The sequence below is a fragment of the Rhizopus delemar genome, genomic scaffold, assembly GCF_000149305.1.
Source record: "Rhizopus delemar RA 99-880 supercont3.24 genomic scaffold, whole genome shotgun sequence".
Taxonomy (NCBI): Eukaryota; Fungi; Mucoromycota; class Mucoromycetes; order Mucorales; family Rhizopodaceae; genus Rhizopus; species Rhizopus delemar.
The window spans coordinates 98,115-113,562 of record NW_027137855.1 but is presented as its reverse complement, the minus strand read 5'-3'; the positions used below and the strand labels follow the sequence as shown (position 1 = coordinate 113,562).

At 35.4% G+C, this 15,448-nt stretch overlaps 5 protein-coding genes across 5 annotated transcripts; 2 read left to right on the top strand and 3 right to left on the bottom strand.

Annotated features, from left to right (window-relative positions):
* Positions 1 to 1,268: 1,268 nt before the first annotated feature.
* On the bottom strand, positions 1,269 to 2,927 carry RO3G_16967 (uncharacterized protein; the record flags this gene model as incomplete). Its single annotated transcript, XM_067671551.1, has 3 exons — positions 1,269 to 2,222; positions 2,295 to 2,583; positions 2,635 to 2,927. The coding sequence occupies 3 exons, from the start codon at positions 2,925 to 2,927 to the stop codon at positions 1,269 to 1,271; spliced, it is 1,536 nt and encodes a 511-aa protein (XP_067527841.1).
* A 2,431-nt stretch (positions 2,928 to 5,358) lies between these two features.
* Positions 5,359 to 5,622, bottom strand: RO3G_16966 (uncharacterized protein; the record flags this gene model as incomplete). The annotated part of the gene is made up of 2 exons (XM_067671550.1): positions 5,359 to 5,570; positions 5,616 to 5,622. The coding sequence occupies 2 exons, from the start codon at positions 5,620 to 5,622 to the stop codon at positions 5,359 to 5,361; spliced, it is 219 nt and encodes a 72-aa protein (XP_067527840.1).
* Positions 5,623 to 6,568: 946 nt separating this feature from the next.
* RO3G_16965 (uncharacterized protein) lies at positions 6,569 to 9,613 on the bottom strand (the record flags this gene model as incomplete). Its single annotated transcript, XM_067671549.1, has 7 exons — positions 6,569 to 7,048; positions 7,104 to 7,327; positions 7,415 to 8,215; positions 8,265 to 8,357; positions 8,535 to 8,569; positions 8,621 to 8,921; positions 8,977 to 9,613. 7 exons carry the CDS (start codon positions 9,611 to 9,613, stop codon positions 6,569 to 6,571), a joined length of 2,571 nt encoding a protein of 856 aa, XP_067527839.1.
* A 1,275-nt stretch (positions 9,614 to 10,888) lies between these two features.
* RO3G_16964 (uncharacterized protein) lies at positions 10,889 to 12,794 on the top strand (the record flags this gene model as incomplete). Its single annotated transcript, XM_067671548.1, has 3 exons — positions 10,889 to 11,209; positions 11,262 to 11,348; positions 11,403 to 12,794. 3 exons carry the CDS (start codon positions 10,889 to 10,891, stop codon positions 12,792 to 12,794), a joined length of 1,800 nt encoding a protein of 599 aa, XP_067527838.1.
* Positions 12,795 to 13,257: 463 nt separating this feature from the next.
* On the top strand, positions 13,258 to 15,314 carry RO3G_16963 (uncharacterized protein; the record flags this gene model as incomplete). Its single annotated transcript, XM_067671547.1, has 10 exons — positions 13,258 to 13,396; positions 13,561 to 13,626; positions 13,682 to 13,717; positions 13,770 to 13,789; positions 13,852 to 13,883; positions 13,935 to 14,085; positions 14,140 to 14,767; positions 14,817 to 14,902; positions 14,953 to 15,118; positions 15,172 to 15,314. The coding sequence occupies 10 exons, from the start codon at positions 13,258 to 13,260 to the stop codon at positions 15,312 to 15,314; spliced, it is 1,467 nt and encodes a 488-aa protein (XP_067527837.1).
* Between the last annotated feature and the right edge of the window lie 134 nt (positions 15,315 to 15,448).

Genomic DNA, 15,448 nt, shown 5'->3' with positions numbered 1-15,448 from the left:
CTTGTTTCACATTTGCATCAAAATCTCTTTTTGAATCAAATGAATTAACGAGAAACGCCCATTTACTCTTACATATAAGTTTAAGATCAAGTTGACCCGAGAAAAGCTTGGGAAAACATAAAAGGATAAGATTTTAGAATCTGGAAAAACAATCTACTTGTAATAGAAAAAGCAAGGTGCCTGTGATTCTCGGCCGATTACAGCCGCATATCGTTCTTCATAAGTCTGCAGCTATTATTTTCTCATTCATACACTATAATTAATCCTCAAAGCATTCCAATTTCTCAAGATTCAGCATACTATTTTATTGAATGTATTTCCAAATACGATGAGACTCAAATAAACTAATACAAAATAGAAAATTCCCGATTGTCATAAAAAATTATCAGTCTTTCTGAAAAACTTGAATTCTTCCTTTACAATATCAGAAAATTGATTAGAAAATTATTAATTATTCCAATGCAAGCTTAAGCATCCTTTGGATAAATATGGTGGTAAAACGGGTAATCGATGTGATATCCAAACTTTTAGCCTAAATTCCGGCTTAAACAATAGATCCTGAATTGGCTTTTTTTTTAATTATATTTAATATACACCATACCTTAATAAATGATATTTTTCAGCCCTCTTTTAGTTTCACTATCATTCATATTTCAAGATTGATTTATTAATAAGCTTTAACAAAAACCATGCAGGTCGAGATTTTAGTGCTATTTGAGCACAATTGAAACTCAAAGGCTCTTTCAAAACCCTTCATAAGTCTGGGAGTTAATTTTACACTATTTAAAGCAAAAATTGATTCGCTGAAATAGACTAATTTGACTGAGAATAAATAACAAATATGGAAATATTTTCTTTCTTGAATATAGAGTTTAAGAGTAAAATAGACATGTTGTTAGCAGAATTGTTGAATATGAAAAGAGTAAAAGCTGCTGGTTTCAAAAGAATTGTAAGAACCAATCAATAAAATGACTCAAATTGGTGTTTGGTTGTTTCACGTTACTCTGTACTGTGGTGATACATGAAAAATACAAACACCACTCCCAGAGAGGAAAAGGAACATGATGTTTCACTATAACTTTCTTTGTGACAAGATTCTCTTTTATTGTTGTTATTATGACTATTATAATTATTATTGCGATTAAAAAAAAAAGAAAAAGAAAAGGGAGTGAACGAAATAATGCGTACATGAAAAAAGAAGTTGATATGAAAAATAATAAAAAAAGTCTATAATGATAGGGAGTTTCCTCTTTTCTCTTTCTTTCTTTCTAAACCTCTTCTTCAAAGAACTTTTCGGCTACAATGTATTGATCGTTCGTCTTGTAAAGTCTCTTGATACAAGCAATAGTGGAAGGAATGGTCATAAAAGCCCAAGCGGCGATAGGTAAAGAGATGTAGTCAAAGAAATTACGCCACTGACGAGACTCAGCCTTTCTGTACAGTTCCCGATCTATAGTGCGGTGCAAATGTTCGTAAATGGCCAAGGTACCGAATAAGGGCAGAGGTAAAAAGACAGTGATAATCTTGACAATGTTCCACAATGTTGCATAGAATTCCGAGGTTAGGATAGGGTTGTCTACAGGATTCACGATGGCGAGCATTGAGCTGGGAGGGAAAAGGATAAACTGCATCAAAGGAACAGCAGCAAACATAAGCCAACCGGAAGTCACTGGGATCAAGTGTGCCTCCATGACCTTTGTGCACATTGCAATTTTATCAAACAAAGGTGTGCTTGACTTTTTCGCCAAAGTCACGAATTTGTTTTCCTCTTCTTGAACACCAAATGAGCTTTTTAACGTGTAAGCCAAATCGGCTACACCATTATAGTGGCGTTTGGCTTGAACAAAGCGGGCATTCATGTTGGCCAAATAGCCAGATGTTTGAACATTTGTCAAATTGATTGGCACAAAGATGGGACAGCAGCGAGCAAGTCCATCGGTTTTGAAAAAACATTTAAGCATCATGTGCATATCTTCACCAACAGAATCCGCATCTGTGTCCCAGTAACCGACACGCTCAGCCAAAATCATACTTAAACTGTATGTTGAGCAAGGAAATGAAAGACCACGGCTGTTGCTTAAACTAGACATGACCATTGCAGACCAAGTAATATCCGTCATACGAACAGCAGCAGGAACTTCATTACAATTACGAGAAAAAAAGATGGGTGGTGCAAATAATAAATAATAAGGATCTTCAGCTTGGTTAAACGACTTTTCAACCTGTAAGAATAATAATGAGTGAACACAAAAAAAAAAAGAAGAGGCCTAAATTTTTTTTCACTTTTTGTTTACCTCCTTGATATAAAGCTCAGGAATGGAAGAATCTGAATCGGATACCGTAAGAATGACCCGTTTTCTATCAATGCCTCTTTGCATCAACTCTGTACACCCTTGCTTAGCAGCATAAGCAACATTAGAACCTTTACCACGCGCCTCACCGGGAATATCAGAAGGATGTGCTGTGACTAAGAAATGGAGAAAACTGTCTTTAAAATACTCAGATAAACTGTCTGCTTTGACTTGATAATTCATTTCAGAGGCTTCCATGGCTAAAATAATGACATAATTTGTTTGTGCATTTCTATATATAAATCATTAATATTCATGGCTTTAAGTAAAAGTAAAAATCTACCTATGGTTAGCTAATCGCTTAATTGTATCTCTCAAAAGAGCCTCTGGTTCTGCATAATTAGGTACAATAAAGACATGCACTAATGAACTATCATCATACAAAGCGCTTTCTTCTTCATCTGCCCAACGACGAATAGCTTTCTTCATTTTCGAAGCTGTTATATAAAACTTGAAGATGTGGTTTACTTGGGTGTACAAAAAGCTAGTAAAATAAACAAGTAAAAAGATGATATAAATTCGAGGAATCAATAAAGGTCCTAAAGGTAATAATAAAATGGAGGCGATAGCTGCCATCGGTGCAACTAATTCAAAAGAATAGTTTAGCAACGCCGCTTTCATTCTTTTTTTTTTTGGTATTTTTTTGTAAAAGGATAAAAAAAAGAAAAGAAAGAAACAAAAAGCACAAAGAGCTTTTTTTTAAAAAAAAAAAAAAAGTAATACAGTGCTTCCGACATCAGTCTGCGGATTTCCAAAAATTAAAAAGCGGAAGTTCAAGGCATCACCTGCATTTTTGTTCACTATATAATTGCGGGTTTATTTTATTCCTTTTGCATCTTTTTAAACTTTTATTACGCTTTCTTTCTTCGCACGGATTACATTTAGCAACTTTTTTTATTAGATTCCAAAGGAGACATCGTGTATAAACATGATATTGAGACAATGCAATAAAAAAAAGTGATTTCTTCCATTTAAGGTTTTAGGAATTATAAATCAGTATCGAGATTCATAAATATTGTTAGACATTAATAACGAAAATCTAGAAGAAAAAAGACAGAATACTGTTTAAAAAACCCTGATAAAGAATTGAAAATACTTACAGTTTATGCCCAGACGACCAGAAGCCTTCTTTTTCTACTGCCTTAAACTCTAAATTTACAAAATCTGGGAAGATTGGCTTGTATTGTTATGTGTACCTCTCAGTCTCAAAAAAAAAAAAAAAGACATAGGGAGGAACCTGGTGAAAAGTACATAAAAACAAGCCAGCAAGATCGACTGGAAGTAATATCGGTTACAAAGTGAATACAAGGAATATGCCAAGCTTTTCGTTTTTTTTTTTGCTTGATTTACAAGTGCTTAGTAATGGATACAAAAACATCATTAAGTTTACATGCCCAAGTTTTAAAATAAACCAGTTTTAATCTATGTATCTTTAAAGTACTGCAAACTGCTTCTTTTCTTATCTTCGTCTCTTGGCTTCTTGTCTAATAAACAGTGATTAGCAAAACATGTATTGATGCAAATTAGTTAAGCCTAGTTTCTTTATCCTTCCAATGCTGCACACTTCTGCAGAACCCTTATTTTAAATAGCGAAGCATAAATCAAATTGAAAGGCCAGCTATATTATGGCTTCCTGACACACAAAGTACACTTTGTTCCAAATAGCTGCAATAAGCCATACACGTAATAAAAGAAAAGAAAAATTCAGGAGGTAGAAAATAGATAATATATCAATAACATGAAACTTATCAATAACTTAAAACTTACATTCAATGATAAAAGGTACAACAACTGAATGTTATGCTTTTAACCCCAAGCTTACCAAATTTCATCTGAGGTAACACAGCGATAACTGCATTGAATAGTTACAGGGATCTAGATAAACCTTGTCGTTCTTCATTCTCTCCTGATCTTCATCCTCTTCTTTTAGTCAGGACTTTTCTTTCAGCCCCAGCACGCCGAAATCTCTCTAGTATCTTCTCACCATTTAAGCGAATGTTATAAACAATATGAAACATATTTAGACATGCTGCTAAATCCCGGTTCTATAAATGTTCACAAAACTCTTCAGTATCTGAACTATTTTGCACGATCACTTTGCAACTTTGATCTGTTCATCTGAGACAAAAAAATAAGTCAGCGAACAAGTTTTATTATTATTGATCAGAGTATTTGATTACCAAAGTAAACTATGGCAAATAACTTTAGGATTATTTTGTCTTTGATGTGGCCGTGGATTTGATATCCTCTTGAAGGTTTTCAGACTACGATGTTCACAAGAGGAACAGCACTGACTTGTCCTAAACTCAACAATCAGATACATTAAAAATCCCTGTCTCTTCAGCAGCCTTCTGAATCCGACGCCTCTCACAGGTTCTTGATACCAAGTGTTTGGAGCGGAATAGTTGCTCATAACAAAAACAGCATCGTTTCCAAACTTACTTTCCAATTTGGCGACCATATTTTCGCTAGTTTTTTGCCTTCTAATGTACTTGGGCAGTTTCAATTTTCGATGCAAGGGATGCGTAGCTTCAGTATGATGTTTTTATAACAACTCAGTAACCAATGTACGGTTTCTAAGATATTCTTCAAAAATTGAAAGATCTAAAGATTGAGAATTTACAAGAATATCTTCAGTATTTTACACTTCTTGTGGTTGAGCGGCTTCACAGATGTGACGATACTTCTTTATTTTTCCATCCCATCTTGATAAGATTTGGTGTATCTATATGTGCGTGGTGCATCAGCAATAGAGTTTTCATGTACACAGTGCAAAAGGTCTCGTCTTCCAGGGCCAATGTTAGCACATCGCCCAGTAATTTTTCCATGTTGTTGAACATTAAGGTCTGTTATGTAAGGTGCAGGTTCTACAAAAGTACTTTAAAAACCAATGTATCGATGCTTTCTATCCTATTTTTTTTTAAGGAATGTGACGCTCACATCATCCGTTTGGATTATTTCATGAAACTAAAACACATCAAGTTCTTGAGATCTCAAGCTGCAGAGCTCATGTTAATCGTCTCGGCTCAGTTGTAGTAGTATGGACGATGTTTACGAAATTCCTCAATCGCTCTCGATACTGCTCATTCCACCCAATACCGTCGATAGATGATTTAACAGATAAAATACGATCACAAGAAGCAAGAGCACCATTAGTGCCCATGCTACCAGCTGAAGTACTTGTTTGAGAATTTTCATTCATGATGAAGGCTAATATCACTAATGAAATAGGAAAGATGTGAGAGATTAACTATTATTTTATACCAGGCATGATTTATCTGTTTGAGTATGTATATAATTAACGCTATCACAAATCAATAATATAAAGGTATGAGTGCAGGATTGATAAAAGTAATAGAAAGAAGGAAATAGACGGGGATTTATATTGTGTTCTTCGGTCATAATATCACTTTAATTAATAGCACTGCTTGTTTTCTGTTATGGAATATACTATAACAAAGCTAATATCTAGACATAATTATGAATACACCAATAAATGAATAGAACTAAATGAATATGAGGCGCTCTGTGGTATGATAGAAAAAAGGGAAAAGCTGTGCCTTTGCATATGCACCTAGGCAAGAATCAAAGCAGCAGATACATTGAATACTATTTCTCCTTATGATGTAGTGAAAATCAAAGTAAAAAGACCAAGAGCAATTGCCCCTTTGAAGGGGAGAAGCATAATGGATGGCGCACAGACTGCTAGAAATGCTGAAGGGAAGCTGTTACTGAGCACTATAATTTCATTGTAAATGCTCTTGATATTTTGTACCAGCATGGGTAATTGAAGAGCAACTACATTATCACGGACAATACTCCCATTCACAAGAATGTTAATATCAAAAAGTATTGAGCAACGTGGTTAAGGCTGTGTTTACCTTCCAGTTTGCTCTTCTAAGCTCAACCCAATTGAACAACATCAATTAGCGTGAAAAAGCAAACTTAAGGGAGAAGAGTTTTTGTAGGAAGAGACATTGTTATCTAGAATTAAGAACGCATGCAACAAAAATCCTTTTGTAAAATACAAAAGCCTATAGAAATAGCAGGCACGGTTTGCTCACATGAAAGGAAATGGATAAAGATGAGTTAATCATGCAATTCTTCTTTTAAAACTACATTTCCTTATTCTTTACGCACACAGTATCTTTTCCCTCTTTTTATAGACAATGATAGTCCAAATAAAGATCTTGCATCTATTTTATTTACAAAGCACTTTATTTCTTCTTTTTACTACTCGTCTTGATTTTTCGTTTCTTTTCAGCCTTTGGTAGTTTATGCTTTCTACGTTCTCTAGCTTCTTCTTTGGCCTTCTTTTTTCTTTCCTTTTTATCTTGTTTATCTTCATTCTTTTTTCCTCTTACTTTCTTGGGCTTATCTTCATCACTGTCATCCTCATCCTCATCATCATCCTCATCTTCTTCTTCATCCTCATTTTCTTCGTCATCATCGCTATCCTCCTCTTCCTCTTCACTTTCTTCATCATTTATATCCAACTTTTGTATACTTGAAGTAACACCTGTACCCAACAAATCAGCATACACCAATTTCTGCGCGTCACCTTTTTCAACAATTAGTGTATCTCTTTCAATATCAATGACTTCTTCTAATGTCGTTGGTATATAAGATTTTTTAAAAATTTCTTCTTCTTCTTTATTATTAGCTTGATCTGGTTGCGTATTCATTTTATCTTGAATCTATTCAAATATTCTAAATAAAAAACATACAATTTAAATAACTAGTTCTCATTACCTCTTGCAGTTTTTCATCTACAGTAGCTTCTTCATTACTAAATGACACATCAGTCACAAACTTGAAAAGGTCTATCAAGCTCATCACACGAACACCTTTTTTAGCAAAATAATCTGTCACATTTGATAAATCTTTTCTTAAAAATTCAGAAGCATGAGGATGATCGTGTTCAACAGATTGAGATACATCAATGATGTATAAAGTACGAGAATGGTATCTATTTACTATAAAGTAAGCATCATACATTAAATATATAGTAATAATGACTCACAAGATGTTATATTCACTTAAATCAGCGTGTACTAGCTTACATACTTGATACATTGTCCTCACGTTCTTGATCAATTGATAATACAATGCAGGATATTTACTTGTTTCAATTTGAGCATCCTTCAAACGAGGATAAGCCCATCCATGTTTATCTCCCAGAAAGTCCATGACCAAGACATGCATACGAAGTACCAAGGCATTAGGAGAAGGGATGCCTGCTTGTTGTAAACGCCTCAAGTTACGCATTTCTTTCTCAGCCCATACCTTGACCATCTTTCTCGGGTTTGACTTACTATAGCCATGTCTAAAACGGAATTCACCCGTTACATAACGATCACGATCCTTGAAGGTTAAGATAGATGTCTTGTAGACCTTGATTGCTCGGTGCTCTCCATCTTCTGTCATGGCATGATACACGTTGGCCTCTTTACCGGTACTAATACATCCATTGATTTCATAAAAAATGCCTCGATTCAACATTTTGAATAGGATAATACGTGTACGCGGATCAAGTACTTGCTCTACCGTTGCTCGATCCGCCTTATCTTTGTGTGTCGTCTTTTCTCCACTTGCCTTTTTTGAGCTCTGTCGAATGTCGCTTGTTACAGAGGCGGTGAGTTTAGCTGGATTGTATTCATCCATGTGAATACGGTTAGCCAAATGACCTAAGCTTTCCATTTGGCTTTCTAAAAGTTGTTTCTTATCTCTGATCGTTTGGTGCTCTTGTTGCTCTTGTTGCTGCGCCGAAATTTGCTTTTTGGTGTTAGTAGCTGGGATGGCAGTCGTTGTGTTAGCCTTGGGTGCGATTTGTTGACGAAGTTTATTGTATTGCTTTGTGAAATCTACAACTTGTGTAAGCCTTTTCTTTTCCACCGCAAAAAGGGAACTCACCTCCTGTAGCATTATCCCACATGTCGTTTTCGTTTAATTCATCGTCAAGATAATCGTCATAATCATCATATTCTTCTTCGGAATCATATTTCTCTAAATCAGACATTCTTATTTTATCAAAAAAAAAAAAAAAAAAAAAAAACAAACAAATTGAGAAAATGACATGCTAATAAGCCACATTTATTTAAAGGGACCAAGGATCCTGAGCCAATCCATTAGTTAGCAATTCCAATTGGCCTTGTTCATTGATAACTACAATATCTTCTAAACGAATACCAAATTCATTGACAATGTAAATCCCAGGTCTACAAATATAACAGTTAAATGTCTTTTTTTAATATAAAATACAAACTTACTCAACACTGAATGTCATACCAGGTCTCAAGACCAGATCGGTATTACCCTTGTTCATATAAGGTTCTTCATGCATTTCTAAGCCAATGCCATGACCCAATCGATGTGTAAAGTAAGATCCGTAACCTCCATTTTCGATAACATGACGAGCGGTGAGATCTACTTGAGCGGCTGTCATGCCTGCCTTCAAATGATCCAGTACATTTTCTTGTGCTTTCTTTACCAAATACCAAGCATCTTCAATTGTTTGATTAAACCCTTTTTGACCCAAAAAGAAGGTTCTTGTCGTGTCTGATTGATAGCCTATGAAGAAGCTAGTTATAAAACAGGTGGCCTAGAATGCAGTCTATGTATTCACCAAAGAGTTCTCCGCCGGTATCAATCAAGATCACACTGTCTTCTTTCACTTGCTTCTCACTAGAGTCACCATGCGGTAAGGCAGCATGCTGATCGATCAAGGCCAAGACCCAAGTCTGACTTAGACCAGCTGCAGTCAAGGCCTTTGTCATGATTACCTGGAGTTCTTGCTCACTCATGCCGACCTTGACGTGAGGACGAACGGCTCTAATAGCCATTTCAGTCACTGTATTTGCACATCTCAAAATATTTAATTCGGAAGGGGATTTGATCATTCTCAGTTGGCGAATAGAGACGGGTGCCATTTGAACGTTTAGATGCTCTTCTTCAAGTCCTTGAAAGATGAATAAACGTGTGGTGGGTTCGACCAAGAGACTGCCTTCTTGAACAATCGATTTGATAGGTTCAAAGGGAGATTTATGCTCATCCCAAGAGACAAAAGTAGGTTGTATCTCTTTGGGTAGTCGAGCCTCTTTAAAACGTTCAGCGGCCTTGGTAAACTCAAATGTAGGAGTGACGATGGTCATGTTGATGCCTGTTGGAAGTGATTCTTGTCGACGTAAGAGAACCAAGAATGGACGCTCGGTCAATTCCCAGTCAATGTTGGTATAATAACGCATAGTTGCACCACCTTCCATAACAAAGGCTTCTTTATCCAATTGAACGAGTGTTTCATATAACCGACGGTGACGAGCAGCATATTCAGCAGCTGGGATAGGCTGAATATGTTTACAGTGTTTTTTAAGATGTGAAAAATCATATTCTTCATGTCTTTGACATAAAAAGAAATAAATGCTAATAGCAAATAACAAAGTGCATACAACCTTTGTTGTGTGAGTATTATTATCATAAAAAATACATTTTGGTTTACCGCAGCCAATTTCTTTTTAAGGCAACACAGTTTCTTTGGCTGTGGTTGCAAAGGTGGTGAAGTAGAATGTAAGAATGGTTCTTTCTCTATTGATAACATTAGTTGTAAAAGAGAAAAAAAGATAGCTTTATTGAAGAAATAAAAAAAATAAAAATAAAAGAATATGAACCAAAAATTTTAATCTCCATACATCACCATTTTACCTGGCCAACCTATTACAAATATCAATAGTTGTTTAATACACGATAAGAATACCTTGAAAAACATCAAATAAAGCTTGTTTCACATATTTGTCTTGTAAACCTTCTTCCAACTCACGAGGTAAAGCTAAGCTTTGAACATTGTATGACTCACACGTTTTTCTTAGTTCGATCAAACACGCTTCTAATTGAGCATAAGTTGGTTTGTTGTACGATTTTTGTCTGGTAATTAAATAAAAAATAAATCGCTTTTGGTGTTGATGAATTGCGACTTGTCCTACTTTCTTTTTTGGAAGTTGTTGTGGTTGACTTAACCTTGAGCGTATATCTTTTTTATGTTAACTATGATTTGATTGAATGGATTGTGATTACCTTTGTTTAATAATTTCATATCTTCAGTCATACCAAGTACAATACTATCTGTTGGCATAACAGAATCAATTAAACTGCCTTGTCTTTCTTCAAATTCAAAAGTCATTTTATACAAAATAGAGAGAAAGGAAAGAAGAAGAAAAAAGAAAGAATAAAAATTCATATAAATACAAACATATATTAAGGAGGTATGCATATGTTTAGTTGATACACGAAAATAAAAAAAAAAAATATTATAACAGCCTAATTTTTATCCTATACTTTAATAACTTCATAATAAAGCTACTTTATCTTCTTTTCTCTCCATCTTTTTGCTCTTCATCACTTCACTTTCTCTCCTTCTTTACATTATTATGCTACCTATGATGAATTTTAATCATCCGCCAGTCACAAAACTCCTATCCTTTTTTTTTTTTGTTTTTTTTTTTTTTTTTTTTTTTTTTTTTTTTTTTTTTATTGTTCATTGAATTATGGCAGTAGAAGAAATTCCTGATCCTCTTGTAGATTTTAAAGGATATCAAACCTCTTTATTTAAATCACTTGTATCAGCTACTGCTGCTGTGAATAGTATTCCAGTAGGCGATGTAGGATATTTTCGATCGTTGGATCGTTCATTTGCTAAAGAGTTAGATCAAGCCACAGCAAGTGCATTGTACTTGGGCAATAGCTTATTAGAACAGTGTACTTTGGATGCAGGTATTGAGGCATCAACAAGTTTTGAAGATGTAGACGATGTTGTTAGAGGATATGGAAGCGTGATTGATGTTTGTGATAGTTTATTGGACAAAGCAGTAAATATAGATTTATAATAAAAAGTGTATAACATCTAATGACGATACTCAGGACATTTGCCTGGATCACTTGAAGGGTAAAGTTAAGAATGAAGATGAATTAATGCAAGCAGCACCAGAAGTAACACAAATCACCAAGGTATTCATAACAACTATAGAGTAAAAAGAATAACGCTTACCAATTTAACAATAGGAAAACACTGAATATAAATTCTTACACGCTAACAAGGTGATTCGACCTCAAATGAAATTCAAGGATCCAGTAGACAATTCAAACTCGACACCTTTTGAACGCAAGATAAAATACAAACCACATGCCCAAGTACCTTTAGATGATACACCTGTGATTGAGAATGGTATTCAAAAGTCACTACCTCATCCTTACACGTACGAAATTCAACATGTTGAATATCCCGAAAATATGTTTCAAATACGAGAACCTAAACAATACGAGCCATTTGATAACACGAGTTATATTTGGGTGGATACTGAAGCTGGTTTAGAGGAAATGATGAAAGCTCTTGAAGATGTAGAAGAGATCGCAGTCGATCTTGAACATCACAACTATCGCAGTTATCAAGGTTTCACCTGTTTGATGCAATTGAGTACACGCAATCAAGACTTCATTATTGACACACTTGAGTTACGTGACAAGCTGTGGAGATTGAATGAATACTTTGCGGATCCAACTATTGTCAAAGTGTTGCACGGTGCCGATTCGGATGTAATCTGGCTTCAGCGTGATTTTGGTCTTTATCTTGTCAATCTCTTTGATACCTATTTCCCTACAAAAGTTCTCGAATTCCCTCACCACGGTTTGGCTTATCTTTTGAAACGTTATTGTAACTATGACGCAGACAAGAAGTATCAATTGGCTGATTGGCGTATTCGACCCTTACCTCAAGAGATGTTGATGTATGCTCGTGCGGATACACACTTTTTATTGTATATTTATGACTGTCTTCGTAACGAACTCTTGTCCGCATCCTCCCATGGAGCAAATCTGATGCAAAATTGTCTTCAACGATCTAATGAAGTAGCCCTTCAAAAGTATGACAAGGACATTTATGACGCTCAAGGCGGTTTAGGTCCTTTTGGCTGGAAAAATATGCTGAGTAAATGGAAGTATTCGATGAACGCTCAGCAATTGGCTGTATTCAAAGCAATCCATGCTTGGCGCGATCATACAGCCAGAGATGAAGACGAATCTGTACGTTACGTGTTACCAAACCACATGTTGTTTGCTCTTGTTGAACGTATGCCAACAGAGTCAAGTGGGGTCATTGGTGCTTGTAATCCATGTCCTCCTTTGGTGCGAATGAATGCTCAAGCTCTTGGATTACTCATTCAAAAAGCAAGAATGGATGCTCTCTTGGCTCCTCCTACAGCTGATGAAGTCAAAGAAACAAAGCAAGTTGAACAATCCAAAGTGATAAACAATACTATAACCAATCAAAATATGAAGAGAAAGATCTCAAACGTGGATCCTTCTGTCTTTGACTTGTCGTTAGCTAAGAAGATTAGATTGGAAACATGTGCTAAATTGGAGAAGAAGAAATCTACCTTATTTGGTACATTTTTGTAATAGTTTTCCCCCTTTCCCTTCTATTTCCCTCTGTAACATCATTTTCCCGCAATGGACAATTTTTCCCTTTTTCAACCTTTTTTTCCCATCTTTCTTTGTTTTTCAGACAATTTCTCTGTTTATGGCAAATAAATAGAAAAAAATAAAACCCATGAAATAGAGTTGTTAAAGAGAAAATAAAAGAGTCAGTTAAAAGATGTTTATTCATGTTAAATTGAGAATGTAATTTTTATTTTATTTCTCGTCTTATCTCATCTTACCCCACACTTTTCTGTCCCCTTCCCCATTAGGCAGAAGAAGAAGAAAAAAAAAAAACCAAAAAGGCGGGAATGACACAATCTATGTTACATAAGTAAATCTTATCTCGGGTTTTTTATTAAGCAAGAGATCAGAAAAAAAAAAAAGACATAAATAAGCTTGAAACAATAGCCTCTTCCTTTTTTTTCTTCTTCAAGTTTAATTCATGTCCATTAATACACGTAAAGGATCAAAGCCAGAAGTAGAACAATTAGAAAGTGTTACAAATCAAGCAAGACAAGATGAAAGCCCAAGTGTCAATGAATCCAATGATGAATTTAACACAGAAAAAAATAATAAAAAGGGTTTATTCACCCGATTAAAGGATTCGATCTATACAAAACCTGAAGATTCGCCTAATGTATGGCATCTATTAACTAATCTAACAAACAAGCAACGTTTTATATTCTTTGCAGGTTTTGTGCGGATATTTTCTCTCATCTGTTGTTCATTAAATTTTTCTTTATAGCTTTCTTTGGTTGGACATTGGACGCTTTTGATTTCTTTTCTGTTTCTCTGTCAGCAACAAGAATTGGTAAATAAAAATGATAAATAGCATCGGTTTGGAGTTAATCTTACATCTTTAATAGCTGCAACATTTGATGTTGAACCTTCGGCTGTCACAAGTAAGTTTAACACATTCACTCATAAACCTCTCTTAATTTTTTTTTTATTCAGGCGCTATAACCACTACATTGGTAAATAAACAGATTATGTCATATTCCTTCATCTCACTCAGGTATTCTAATCTTATTCGCAGATGTTAAGGCCCGTGGGTGCCCTTATTTTTGGGTAAATAAAGAAAGTCTACTAAAATGTTTTACTGACTACTTCTTTTAATAGTGCTTTAGCTGATAAATTTGGTCGACGATGGCCACTTATGGGCGATGTTTTATTGTTTGCGGTTGTTAACTTAGGAAGTGGCTTTGCACCCAACTTGTCTACATTTATTGGTCTTCGTTCTATCTTTGGTATTGCTATGGGTGGTGAATGGGTAAATATTTAAAAACTATCAGTTGTCATATACTCAATAAAGGAATGCACATAGGGATTGGGTGCCAGTTTAGCTTTAGAAAGCCTTCCTGTTGAAGCAAGAGGTTTATTTTCTGGTATTTATCAGCAAGGATATGCTACTGGTTATCTGTTAGCTACACTTGCCAACTATGCTGTCACAGAAACTAATTCAACCTGGCGTATCCTATTTTGGACTGGTGCGGTGCTTGCAGTGATTGCTTTGATCATGCGTTTTTGGATACCCGAATCAGAAACATTCATACGTCGAAAGAACGCACGTAAAATCCTGGGTCGTTCCATTTGGAAGGAACTCAAGACGGCCGTCCGATTACACTGGTTACGTATGATATACATGGTCATCTTGATGGCTTTCATGAACTTCTTTTCTCACGGATCCCAAGATCTCTATCCTACTTTTCTTCTCTCTCAGATGGGATTCACAACGGGTCAACAAACCGTGACAGGTGTGATTATGAATGTGGGTGCCATCATTGGTGGTACACTCTTTGGTTACTTTTCAAACTTCTTGGGTCGTCGCTTTGTCTTGGCTCTTTGTGCAATTTGTGCAGGCGCTTTTATTCCACTGTGGATATATGCCCCCAACATTCCATCACTGCAGTTTGGTGCATTTATCTTGCAATTCTTTGTTCAAGGCGCATGGGGTAAGAGAACAGGACGTAAGTCTTAAAGTATCTTAATATCTAATTTTAGGTGTTATTCCTGCTCATATTAATGAGCTTGCTCCCGATGCTTTCCGTGGTCTTATGCCTGGTTTAGCTTATCAATTGGGTAATCTGGTAATAAAGAGTAGATATCAGCGATTCATCAAGATACTTATTCTATTTAGATTAGTGCAGCATCAAGTCAAATCGAAGCCACAATTGGCGAACGTTATCCTCTACATAATCCTGATGGCACTTATAGATTAAATGCTGAAGGCCAGAGAATTGCAGACTATGGAAAAACACAAGCTATTTTTATGGGCTGTGTTTGTTTTTGTCTCTTAATCACAGGTAATCAAAGAAAAAGAAGAAAAAAAAGAAATTCAATTCATTTTGCATGATAGCTATTGTTGGTAAAGAAGAACGCAACAAGGACTTTAACCAAACATTAACTGAAGACAGTCATGGAGCTATTGGACCAGAAGAGGTCAAGATAAATACTGTCGAACAAGGCATTCCTCCCTCTGATCATACAACTTGTAAATAAAGAGAATTTTATAACTTATCGCTGGTAAGTGCTTTCGTGTTACATTTGTTGCATTGACTTTTTCAGCCCCCGTCATATACCGCTTCCATTTCTAAAGTAAAGCAACAAAAGAGAGAAAAGATGTTTGCAAAGTA